The 13,439-nt window shown below is 39.1% G+C and overlaps 1 protein-coding gene across 6 annotated transcripts in view; it reads left to right on the forward strand.

The window, feature by feature from the left end:
- pcdh11 (protocadherin 11) overlaps positions 1-13,439 on the forward strand; it is a 202,984-nt gene that overhangs the window by 122,715 nt on the left and 66,830 nt on the right. For all 6 annotated transcript variants that reach the window (XM_036127608.1, XM_036127610.1, XM_036127611.1 and 3 more), the window contains one exon: positions 68-266. In XM_036127608.1, the coding sequence (XP_035983501.1) occupies positions 68-266 (199 nt within the window). The remainder of the gene's footprint in view (positions 1-67; positions 267-13,439) is intronic.

Here is a 13,439-nt window from a genome sequence, read left to right on the forward strand (position 1 = left end):
ACCCTTTTTCCTTGCATCCTTTGCTTTTCTCTCCAAACACACTTGTTGTCTGTTTTATCTTGCACAGACCCAGCGCCGTGTGACCTTCCATCTTCCAGATGGTTCCCAGGAAAGTTGCAGCGACAGCGGGCTGGGGGACGCGGATCCCAGCAGCACAGCCAGTGCCACCCAGCCTCTACCCCTGAGCTTCCCCCAAGAGGAGTACTATGAGCAAACGTCACCCAACAGCCGCACTGAGGGAGACGGAAACTCAGACCCTGAATCCAGTGAGTAGTGACATTTTTCTGTGTTGAGACCGAAAGCTCAACACTGTTTTCTGCTTTTATTATTCTTTTTTTGATTTCAAAGGCTGACCGTTTGATTTCAAAATGACCATCTGTGTTTCTAGACAGCATTAATATTCAATGTAATTGTGACAAAACAGCCTTGCAATGACTTTACAAGCAGACAGTTCTTGTCAAAAACCTAAAACATACCAGCTGCACATTTTGGATAGTGCTCCTTCGGTGTTCAGACCAGATGCAGTTTTTCATGTGGGCTATATAACTTTCTGCCAAGGGCGACACACTGCGAGGGGGGAGCCACGAGGCAAAATGAAAAGCTGTCTGTCTGTTTTGGACCTTTTGGGTTTTGTATTGATATACAGGTTGTACTGTTAATCCTTTGCATGTCTGCCCAATGCAGATGCACTTTTCCCTGTGGTGTGCACAGTGTGAGCCCTGTAAGGAAATATTGCTGTACACCACAGCTGGCTGATCATTTTGAAGTTGTAATCTGCTGTGCATCATGTGATTCGGTGCTAAATTAAAGGGCTATTTTTGTGTTTGAGGAAGTTTGAACAGCACTTGTCTATATGATACGATGGTCAAACCTCAGCTGCACAGAAAGATAGTTCTCAAAACAAAATTTGATAATAATGAAACCCACATTCTGTTTTTGAAAGCCCACACGATAACATTTTTAGTGCTTTCTTTGAAGTATGACCACTTCAGATTGAGGAACGTGTGAAATGCAAAATATAGCTATACTGTAGAGTAGCGCAACATGGACTGAATTATTCTACAGTGATAGAAATGTTTCTCATTTTCAGACTACACTAATGTGCTGTGTGCCCTATTTCACAGTTTTTCTTGAAAAGGAACCAAAAACTACCTCATTCATTTTAGATACACAAATAAATGGGTTAATTAGCACCAAGCTACAGTTATTAAAGAAAATAAATTTTGTAGGACTGATTTCTGTAAATGTTGAGAGCTCGGCTGTGTAATGAATGCTGTGAATTGTACCCCTGAGGTGGGAACTTTGTTGCTGAGATTTTCGTAAATGATTCACCAGACAGCTGTCACTGCATGGCTTACTGCCCAGCGATGTTCCCCATAAAAAGCATCAACTTCTTCCTCATGCATATACAATACTTTCTCTTTTTTATCCCCGTTCAAGAAACTTGCTAGAGGGGAGGAAAGAGGAAATTTTCCACCATTGGCATTAGAGATCCAAAGCCTTTTTATCAGCAGCAGCGATATTGCTGGAAATATTTTTGCCTCACCATGGAATGAACAAGGTTATTCTGAGTGCCACCTCCTCTGTTCCCCATTCAAGATGGATATTCCTGTCCTGGTGAATCAGATTTTATTTTCTTCAGGTTACCTTGCATTACCTGCTGCAGACAGGACAGAGGCTCAGATCTGCACGCGCCTTTGCTCCTTCTGTGGCCCTCTGTGTGTAATTGCCAGGATTGCCTTCAACATGACTCTGAATTACCTGTCAAATATTTTTTTTTTTCTCTTTGTGGCCGAAAAAAAAAAATACACAGGGCAGAGGGAAAAACACATAGCTTTGCATACACCCACATGCAGTGCAGTCACTGTGTCACTGATGTAAGTGAGACGATAGGCCCTGCTTCCTCCCGAGCAGCTGGCCTGGCATTTCCAAGGCTGGGGTGTCAGTGTGGCCCTTCTCATCATTTTCTTACAGAGGCTTTCCCAATTCAGTTTTTCGCCCCTTTAGGAAGAGCATTTTTTAATTGAATTCACACCCCATGTTTTTAATGCACCTCTACCTGTGCAGAGAACAAACACCTATACATCCTTTAGATCAAACCACTTCTTCCCAAGCTGTTCTCTTTTATGCATTCGCAGGCAGTGATTCATGTATGGGATTCTTTTACATGCAGATGCAATCATTCAACATTTCATTAGTATTCAGAGACATAAACATGCAATACTTCATAAAGCTACTCAAATATACACTTATTATCCACTTTTTCCCCTGGGGTAGTGTTTGCTGAAGTGCATTAGTTTTTAGGTAGGGAGCAGCGCTAATGTGATAAATGCTTCTGTATTTTCAAAAATCGCCTTACTAAGAAGCGCCATAAAGTGAGTGCAATGCCGGAGTCTAATGTCAGTAATTGGATATCAGAACAGCTATTTTTAGTTATTAGACCACAAAGCTCCTGTTAATCCTCTTTTATCGTAGAGATTCTACAAATGTCAATGTAGTTCTCACAGATAAAGTGTTAAAAGCTTGTCGAAGCAGACAAGGGCTGATCATATTTAGGAATAGCATTTAAAAGGTATGAGGAGATTTGTTTAATCGTACTTTTGTTTAATTCATCAAGGCATCACAGCATTCAGAAAATAAATACACACATTTGCAATCACCCTTGAAATTCAGACACTACATGATTTTTGCTATATTTACAATGCATGTGGATTTCAGTCAAGCCCTCAAATGCAACTGAATACCGTGCTTACTCTGACATTTTTTACATCGTTTCGAGACAAAGTCATCTGACTCACCAAGCTCCGTTTTCATCTTGCACAAGTTAAGTCAGATAAACTCTTGACTGCTCTGCTCAGTTCAAAGCGGAGACAGCTCTCATGTGCATTGACGGTCTCGGAGATGAGTGCGTTTGGTGACAGAAGGGGGGCTAAGATGGATTAGATATGGTTTTATCAATGAGCACCAGAATGGCATGGCGGCTGCAATTTCTTATCATATTGTCTCAATTTGTAAAGCAGGAAGAACTAGAAGAGGGGAAAAAGAGGGAAAATGGCAAAGGGAGGGTGGAAAGTGAACTGAAAGAAATACTGTCGCAATATTAAAGCAAAGAGTGGTAGGAGGATGGAGTTTCTGGAGTCACAAGGTGTATTGTTTTGTAAAGGTAGAGCTTAGATCTGAATGTCAACTCGTACTGAATAATTATCTGTGCCAAAGGCAAGCCATGTGGCTTTCTTATGACAATGAATTTCTCGACTCCTCTTTAAACCTGCATCTTTATTAGACCACCTTCTCTTGATATAAAGTTCGTATGACATTTTATGTTTCTATTATTTATGAGCAGGGTGGCTGTTCATTTTATGGGCTCTTGCCTCCCCCTCCAGGCTTACTTCGCCACCCTGCCATCACTCTTGTGCCGTCGCCTTTTCTTGTCACATTTTGTTTCGAAGCGTTTGATTGCTCCATCTCTGTCCTGACACGTAGATTAGCACAATTTGCATCCAGTCTACTCACATTCTTCGACAGCCTTTTACGGCATTAAATTTTCAAATCATTTAAACGCTGTTACGTAGAATCTGACCTTTCTGGGAAATGTGCAGCTTTATACTATAAAGACACACAAAAAAAGTCATGCATACTGCTTATTGGTATATGACCTCCCTCACATACCATACAATATTGCTTTTGTTTACAGTGCATTTATTTTAGAACATGACTCATATGGTTTATTTTTCTCCTCAAGCAATTTTACTGGATTGGTTATTTTCCAGCATTGCAAATGACACTGTTTGGATACTAGAACATAATGCTTGACCCAGTTAAACTAAAGCATTTTCCATCTGTGGACATGTTGATATTTGTCTTTACAGTGACCACATGGCTTCTTGCCATCCGTAAAGCTACATTTGGTGTAAATTCCTTCTTATAATTTTTTTTATATATTTTTGCTGCACAATTGATGTTATGCCAGCAATTTTCGCATTCAACGCATTAAAAAAAATTGATACAAATCATCATGTGGAAAACAACAACCACTTTTAAGCCTTGAGACAAAGTCCACCAAAGTGGGAGCAAATCCCTAAGTCTAAATCCCCCACATTTTTCTAACAATACACATTTTTTTCTGTGTTGATGATTTGTAATACACTTATTTCTTTCTCCTGTTGTCTGAGTTTTGGGGATTTAGGAGCTTGTGCTTTTCGCCCACTTACAAGCAGCTCGCTAAAAGCAGTTCTGATGTGGGGCATTAGTCTCCCAAAGGCACATGAGAAAAGCCATGCACCCTAGCGCCGTATCTTAATCTGTAGCATATGGCTTTCAAATGACCACCTTGTCTGTCTGAGATCTAATCTGCTATTAAAATAAGCCAGTCCTTTTTAAATACCGCAAGTGTAATAAGATTAAAGTTTTAAATGTTGTCCGTGATACATTGTAAATCTAAAAACTTGACAAAAAGGTACAAGTTGATCAACTTTCCGATTGTGATCAGAGGTTTGTAAATAATTTTTATTCAGATAATATTTTAAATTTGGCACTTGTTTGTGCAAAGCATAGAATTTCTTTTACCAGGACAAATAATCTGATTAGAGGATTACTGAATTTGTCATTCTGGGGTTACCTTCTCAAATCTTTGGCTTCTGAGGTCCAGACTATTCATAAAGGCTCCAATATGGAGTTTTCAGTAAGCTGATATACAACTGCGCTTTTTAGGATTTGTCAAAGTTTTACTCGATCAATGGTGATGAGCTGTTGAGACTTCTTTAGTATTAGAATCTATACAGCATTTCTATTTCCTATTTCTAACCTTAATCTATGATTAAAGTTCAGCTGTCTATTGTTTATTCAAAACTGGGTCATAGTGGTGACAGCACTACGCGAGAAACCCAGACATCCCAATCCTCAGCATTACCTTTGAGCTCTTTCAGAGAAGAAATACAGTCCCGCCAGCTTGTTCTAAATTCGCCTAAAGGTCTATTCCCAGTGGGATGTACCTGGATAAAGTAAAAAGGGAGGCATCCAGGGGGAACGTTGGGGAACCCTAGATGACTAGATGATCGCAACTCACACCTTTCCGTGCAGAGGAGCTGACTCCGGTTGACCTACAACTGAGCCCAGTCACACTAAGTAGTAAGCACATTTTAGCCACCTTTATTCAGGATCTTGTTCTTACAGTCATGATTAAAATCCCATGACAATAGATACGGGTTGGAATATAAAGACACCAGTAATATGAGAGCTTCAGTTTTTGGTCCTTACCACGACCGGAGCACTATCTACACGACTGCAGAAAAGGCTCCAACTCATCTGTACATCTCCTGCACCATCTCAGTATAACTCATGAGCAAGACAACAACATAGAACAGCTCCTCTGCTTAAGGCAAAAATTAGCTCCCGACCTAGAGGAAGCAATCAACCTTTTTCCGGCTAAGCCCTCTCCAGAGCAACAAAACAACCCAGTTGCCTGAACAACCCAGTCCCATGACTACATTAGCAACTACAAGTAGGTAAAGATCTTACTGGTCCTTTGGAATGTAATGTTTAATTAGATTCTCCTGTCCAAACCTACACTAAGCTTATCCAGGGATGGTGACAAGGGTGATCCCTCAATAGCTATAACATGCACTCTGGTCCCATGTACTAAATACTGAGACAACCACCTGTCCCACCACTTCTTAGATATTGCCTAAGTCCTCAAAGCAACATTAAAAAGCATTTCAACAATTACTGACCCCCCACTGAATTGTAATGCTGTTGATGCAGTCATCTAGTACAGAGGCCTTTCTTATAGAGGAGTCAATAAAGTTATATGCTGCCTACAGAAAAAGAAAAGTATGCATATTGTCATTCATACAATTAGCTTAGCACATGATTGTACAATAAGAAAAATGTTACAGTATTCAGTACAGTTGGCTATATTAATTATTCATATGAGTCCAATCTCAGTTTCACTTTGAGGGTTCTCATGTGCAATTAGATGTAATGAATGTGCTTCTTAATTACATTCATTTGTGCAAATTTCCATTCCCCGCTGAATTTTTCTGGGGAAACATTGTGACACTGACCAATGGCATATCATTTGCAATGTGACCAAATCCATTCAGCATAGAACAATTAGCCGTAATTAGTGTTACAATGTCATCAGCGACCGGGGGGAGGACTAAGCTGACATGCAAGAAGAGGAGGACCCTTGTCAGAGTCAGAAGTCCAGTAATGCAGCAAGAGCCAGCTAATTGGCTGACCACAGGTTAGAAATATGATGAACAGCTATAGGACTTTTAAGCTTTTTTTTTCCCCCAAACCTTTGTTCATGTGAGGTTAGCTTTCTCTTCAATGAGAATGCCTCACAGTGAGTGCCAGTTCAACCTTGTTCTTTTGCCAGGCGTTCACATCATCTACAGCTGAAGAATGAACAGCTTTACTACAGTAATTAAACAGTGAAGCACCTTGCTTAGGGGTACATTGCGAGCGTTTGAAGGATTTGAGAAAGTTATTTTTATTTGTTTCACACCATGACGCCGCATGTTATCACGATATCAGATTTATTCTTCCAGTGGTGTGGATATTTAATTCAGGCATTCACGTGAAGCTGGAATTAAAACTCTTCCTTTTGTTACGCTTATCTGACAATCTACATAGTAACTTCTCAAGATAATTTTTGTATTTCCACATCATAGGCACCGATTTGCTCCCAGACTAATATTCTCTCTTTGATATAAATAAGTAAAAGTATGTGTGCCTTCTGCCTCAAAAAAGCTGTTGGTGTTTAATGCTGCCCCCGAAGGGCATATGGCGGAGCTATATGTGTAATGTATTTACCTACTCAGTTTGGACCTCTCTATTCGAGATTATTTTGGATTCCCCTCCCCCTTTTTTAATTTATTTATTTATTTTTTGTTTGATCACTAGGGTTAGAAAGGATTTCAATGGACTCATCTGTATCCTTCTCAACCGACTGGGATTTGGTGGGAAGTGCACTGTTCTCAGAGGTGAGGTGGAGGGGAAGCCTTGTTTTATCTGGTTCAAATGCCACACCAGCTGTCTTAAAGTGAGAGAGTGAGAGAGAAAGAGACGAGCCATTGATCTGGAGGAGTCAACTCAGTTCGCGGAAATCTCTCTCTAACCTCCATCGAACCCTTAAAAAGTGTCATTTTAGAAGCTCCTTTTTTGGAATTAGGACATTGTCTTTGCTACCTTACTGAAGACGACTGAAGTTGAGAGGGCGTCTTTCCAGTGCAATAAATCCAGATCTCAGCAGGACAAGCCCAACAGAGATATTAAAAGGTTTAGTCCATGTTGAACACAGTAACATTCACTGCAACGCCTTGCTTAAACACCCAAAGGTTCAACTTTAAATGCATTCAGCTGCACTGTACCTTGAGTTTTTCTTATGGACCTGCACAATTAAAATACTCATCTCAAAGTTGTTAACATGTTCAGTAAGTCTTGTGTCTGGCTTGAAAAGGGATCAATAGCTGCCAACTTTGATCGCATCTTGGAACAATGTATTCTGAACTCTGCAGTGCTGGAGAGAGGCTTCAAACAAGGATAAAGCCTCAAAGGGCCCCAGCCAGCAATTCACTTTGTTCCATTCACTGACTCTGTGATTCTTAAACTGAAATGGCCTGGACAGAATATTAAACCTCATAAAATAAGTGATGAGAGACAGCGAACGAGATGAGTTGTATCAGTCCTCGAATATATCTGATTCGATCTCAGTTACATAATTTAAAACCCCAACGCTGGACCTGAAACGAACCTTTAAAAAAAATGCTTCATTAGATGCTTGAGGTTACATAGTGAATATTTTCAGTTGCTGCCATTGAATAATGCCTCAAAGCGCTGGTCAAAGCTGTCCAAATAATACTTTCCCCGAGCTTTAAATCTCAGAGGAATCCTTCCCCACAGATGTGTGCAGAGCTCCCAACATTTCTTAAATCCTATCAAATCCCATTCTGATGTTGCAATGCACTTGGTTTACATAGCAGAAACTTCCACTCCTTCGGAAGCAGGAGGAGGACGAGGGAAGCTATCAAATATAGATGATGTAATGTTTTATTGAAAGACTTTTGTTATAGATAGCCTCCGCAAAAATCCCAATCGTGTTCATTGTTGGGCTCAGAGCTTAGGAAGGCATCAGCACACTGGCCTGCGGTGAAGCTTTTTCTATTCCTCAATCCAAGCTCTCACAGCAAGGTATACTCTGAATTTATATATTCAATTTCAGCTCTGTAGACTGTGTCCAGATACATGCGTTCCTAATTTTAAATGTGATGTTTGCGAGTAAATCCTGACATGATATTGGAGGTAGGCCTCTGTTGTATTTTAATAAAGTCCATTACGCTCCGGTTTGGGAGGTGTCATATTTCAATATACCCATTAGTATGGTTTATTGTTTAGAACTGCATTAGTGGGGTCGAAATGGGCTTAGAAAAAGTGTACCACTTCTCCTTTTTCCTTTCTCCTCACTCATCCCTCCTTTTCTTCCCTCCTAGAACTCAAACCATCCATACTTTAGAATGCATGGTTTCATCCCTTTCTCATTTTTCACATACAGTTGCTTTCAAGGATAAGGATGGCTTCTGCTCAGAAGGACTTATTGACCTAAATAACAGTGCATCAATATGTCTCCTGAAGGTTGAGCAGACCATGGCTTCTCAGGGGTTGCATTTTCACCTCCTCTCTCAGCCTTTAATGTTATTGACCTGGGAGGCAAAATAGATATGACCATTTTAGGCATCTTTGTACAAAAAGAGCATCGGTATTGGATGTGTCAGAGGAAACTGATTGTTACAAGCACATTGACGGATGAAACTTAGTTAGATGATGTGATCAATACTGTGCACTGAAAAAGTATTCATACACATTAGGGTCATGTTTCAACCTTGTATCTTATTTGGTTGTATGTGACTGTACAACACAAAATAGTCCATACTTGTGAAGTGGAAACAGAAGAAATCAAGGTTTTCAAATGTTTTTGCTAAATAAAAATCAGAAGTTTGGTATGCATTTGTATTCAGCCCCCCTTTACTTTGATGTTGCTAAATAAAATGTAGCATCACCAACTGTCTTTAAAAGTAACCTAATTAACCCAAAATCTATCTTTTTGATATGCAAAATGCTTTGGGGGCAAAAAAACTAACAACATACATCAACCATAACACCCAACAGTTAAACTGAAACATGGCGATGGCAACACCGTGCTCTAAGATTTAAATACAAGCTATAAATACATACAAGAAAATAATTTATTCACAGATATTCTGCCCAACAACTGGCCAAAAAAATAAAAAGCTGCAAGTGATATACTCCAAAATAGTTTAACTGTAATTACGGCAAAATGGGATTCTACAAAGTGTTCTCCTATGACGACCGAATACAAATGCCACACTTCTCAGATTCATATTTACATAAACTAACCATGTCTTATTTTCTCTGTAGTTCACAACTATGGACTTGTGCATTCCCTCCCTATGTGAGGGACTACATGTTTTACCACTGCTTTGTTCTGACTTGTATTTCAATACTAGTGTGCAGTGTTGACACGAGTCCCTTCACAGTGAAAGTGTCAGTGTATCTGAAGTAAAAACACAGACAGTTTCTCCTATGATGCCATCTGTCTAAATTTCATGTATTCATCTTTTACTTTATGCATGTTCAAAATATACTTCCGCATTGAAATTATTCTTGTCGGATGAACTGTATAAAGGTGCAAGAAAAATGGAACACAGATAGGCAAACAAAAACCTAAATTCTGAGGCATTTGCTGGCATTTTCTCAATGTTTGACATATGGTAACGCATGCAAGTTACAGTTTGTTTTTAATTTGCATCCTGAGCTACCGCTGACATCTAATACAGGTGCAGAATGCACAAGCATGTATGGGATCTCCCCCCGTTGAGCTGTATGGGACCCTATCTCGACCCGATCAATGTATACACTGACTGTTTGATAAATTGGGTATTCGTGGACAAATAGTTCACGTCAGAGACCACTCACGGTTTGGTAATGCTGACAAATGGAGTGAGAGTGCGTTGAGACAAAGGACAAGGAGTGGGGAAAGCAATAGAGAAGGAAGTGAATGAGGGTTTTCAGATGGGAAACGGTGAATGAGTGGATCCTCAGGTACGGCAGGTCCTCCAGGACATTTGGCTTATCAGAAAATGAAAAGGGGATTTTGAGGGGCTTGACACTAAACATCCAAACCTGCTTGTTGTTTTGCCCTCGCTGACAAGAGGGCCGTGTATTCAGCACACTTGCTATGGTGTGTGTTGTTTCCTGCACTTATGCCCCACCTCTTTGTGAGGCACCTGTGGGGACCTCAAGGCAATGTAGCATTTGTGAGGCCAGTCAGCTGTCAGCAATTGTATACAGGCAGAAGTAAGGCAAATATATATATATATATATATATATATACATACATATATATATATTTGTGGGTACAGTGTGTCCCTCTGTCCCCATTTCCACAAAGGCACCTGCAGATTGCATTGATTTGTCCTGATTTCATTCAACCAGAGTCCCCGATGGATTTAATGTGTCAAACAACTGTCATACTGAGGCACCCTTATGCTGACTGATTCAGAACACACGTAAGAGCTAAATTTTTACAGATTTCCCCATGAAAGGGCAAGGGAATAAGACTAACAAAACCATGTTTCCACAGGTTTGGGGGAAAATGATATTGATGCAATATTTTAAGATATTATAACACACTTTTTGTCTGTGTATCATCTTTGAAAAAAGCAGCAAACTTCCTTAATTTGCTTTGAAGCAGTTTCTAGTCATGTATTTTACTTTAAGTTGGTGATGAAAACCCATTTAACTGTGGTTGTAAATCTGAAAAAATTAAACACATTTACTTGAAGATTAAGGCCCGTCACGTTTTTGAAGTTTCCGTTTCTCTTATTTATGAGGCTAGTTTTGGCCCAGGGCTTTGAGCAGAGCCCTTGCATCCTGAAAACACAAAATGTGACAATGGGTCCCTGAGCAAGACCCCCTAGCCCCAGAATGCTCCTAGGGTGCTGCACACTGGTACCCCACAGCTCCCTAAAAAGGCATGGGTTAAATGCATAGAACATTTTCTATTGGAATCTCTGTTGCAGTGACACATAAAGATACATTTGTCAATAATACATCTAAACAATGCCCTAATTGTTGGTTGATATCTATTTGATTTATATTTTTGGTTAAAATTGGAAAGTTTTGGTTTTAGATGTTCAGAAGAGATCTAAAAGTAAACTTGTTTTTGCTGAGAAACATAAAGAAAAGATAGAGCAGTGTTGATCTAACTGAACCATTTAGCAAGTTGTCTGAATTTGTACATATAATATAGTTCACGACTATTTGACATGCATTAAGTTTTTACTATTGTTGCAATTAATGTTTTATTATTTACAATTCATATTAGACTCCATTGTGATCTGCCTGGGCGGCAGATCTTGCTATTAGTACACATCCTGTGCACTTTGATTGTTTAACTAAACCTAGATTAAAATGTATATTTCAGTCCATCAGTGGTATAGATTTGTATATATCTAGTTAAATTTACCATTTTTGTATGTATCCTTATTTTGAACACATTGATATTATTACAACATCACAAGTAAAAAAAAATATTTAAATGATTTTATAATACTGATTCAGATTTAGAATGAAGCCATCTTTAATTTGTGGTTAATTCTTTCTGGAATTTTTTGCATAATCCACAGATTCTTTCTGGTACTAACAAATGTTAACTTTGATGTCTAAGCTTAGATCACTTTTATACCAGACATATTTACTTGGTCAAAATATAGACAAGAGATAGAGATTAAAATATTGTTTGTGAATAGAGCTGTCATTGACTCAGGTATAAGCTCTGGTTAAAGCTTTAATGTAGAAATCAGATCTATTGGTCGCTGGGGTGTGTATTCAGATGGAGCATGTCAGCTTTCCTTATTCAGGACAGACTAAGTTATCTTTTGCCATAATATCATCGTCTCATTCATTCTTCTTTTCCATACTTAATGACTGTCTGGCCCTTTTATGCTTACAGTCCAATGCTTAAAGAAATCAATGAGCACCTCAATTTGCCCTTTTCCATCCAGAATCCGAAGAGTAACATAACATGATGTATATAGAACACAAACACAACTCAAAAATGGAGGACATAAAATTCCCTGTGCTCAGTCTATGGCTTTTTATCTGATTCAAAATAAAAAAAACAGAGCACGAAAGGGCTGTGAGTGGCAAGATGATAATTAAACCAAAGGGGACGAGCGTCCTGTTGCAATTTTTTTAGTTGCAGACCTTCAGGATGTCTGAACAAATGTTCAACTTCCCGTGCAACAAACTGCAACCAGCTGTGGAACAACAAGACCCGACTTTCAGTGCATGTGTGCATGTGAGAAAAACAGTGACCATTGGATTGTTAAATCTAGCTACCAGTTCGAAGTAGAGGAGGGTTTGGACACCTTATTGGACTGAACTTCACAGTTGTGTGAAGATATAAAAATGTTCTTGTTGCCAGCTTTTTAAAAATATTTTTTTTAATAATTGTTCTTGCTACTTAGTGACAAATGAAACGCTAAAAGAAAAAAGCTCAGATCAATAGTTGGATGAATTTATTTTGCTTTATTATGATTTGGTCCACATAATTATAAGTAAGAAAGTTTAAGTTAGCATTTTATCCCTGTCGATAGAATGAGTTATATAAAAGGTGCTTAAAGTTTCAAAACCCTCATTATCATGGAATCCTGCCATTGTGGTCCTTGGTCGTCTGATAATCACTTTAACTTTTTAGGCAGTTTTAAGGATTGCTTTGTTTTTGGCTGTTAGCTGTGGGTGACCATAAACTTGCACACCTTTCTGGATACATATTTTGTTTCAGATTTCTGCGTAAAGCTTCCTCTGTATTTCCTCATCAGCCGCCAAACACAGAAATGTCTGCACCTCCTTGTTTTTATTCAAAGCTCTGAATGCTCTCAGTCATTGCAAGTAAACTACCGGTCTGATTCTTCTAATGGAGTTGCTCGAGTGACACCACTGCTTTACCGATCAGTGACCGACAGAATTTTGACATCTTGTTCGAAACTAGATGTGAAGACATTGTGTATGCTACAGTGTCAAATGAATTTAATGGCAACACTTGAGTGCTATTTATTTTAAGGTAGGCAACAGTAGCGTGATACAGTTACAAAAGATATATTTCTTGATTCCCTGGATATTCTTCCTTGATATATGCTTTAAATTAATTGCTAATAGATGAACAAAAAGATACCGGATAACAAAAGACAGTACTAGACACAGAGAGAATTAATAGTCTTCGCAGAAAATAGACTGAAACATTTCCTGAAGCTAGTTTCAGGCACTTGTGGAAGCAATGTCTTTGTTATGATAAAATCAGGGCCCTCTGTGACTGTGCCCTTGATTCTGCAATTGGCTTAACTCGGCAGGTCACC

Source organism: Fundulus heteroclitus, chromosome 23 (genome assembly GCF_011125445.2).
Source record: "Fundulus heteroclitus isolate FHET01 chromosome 23, MU-UCD_Fhet_4.1, whole genome shotgun sequence".
Taxonomy (NCBI): Eukaryota; Metazoa; Chordata; class Actinopteri; order Cyprinodontiformes; family Fundulidae; genus Fundulus; species Fundulus heteroclitus.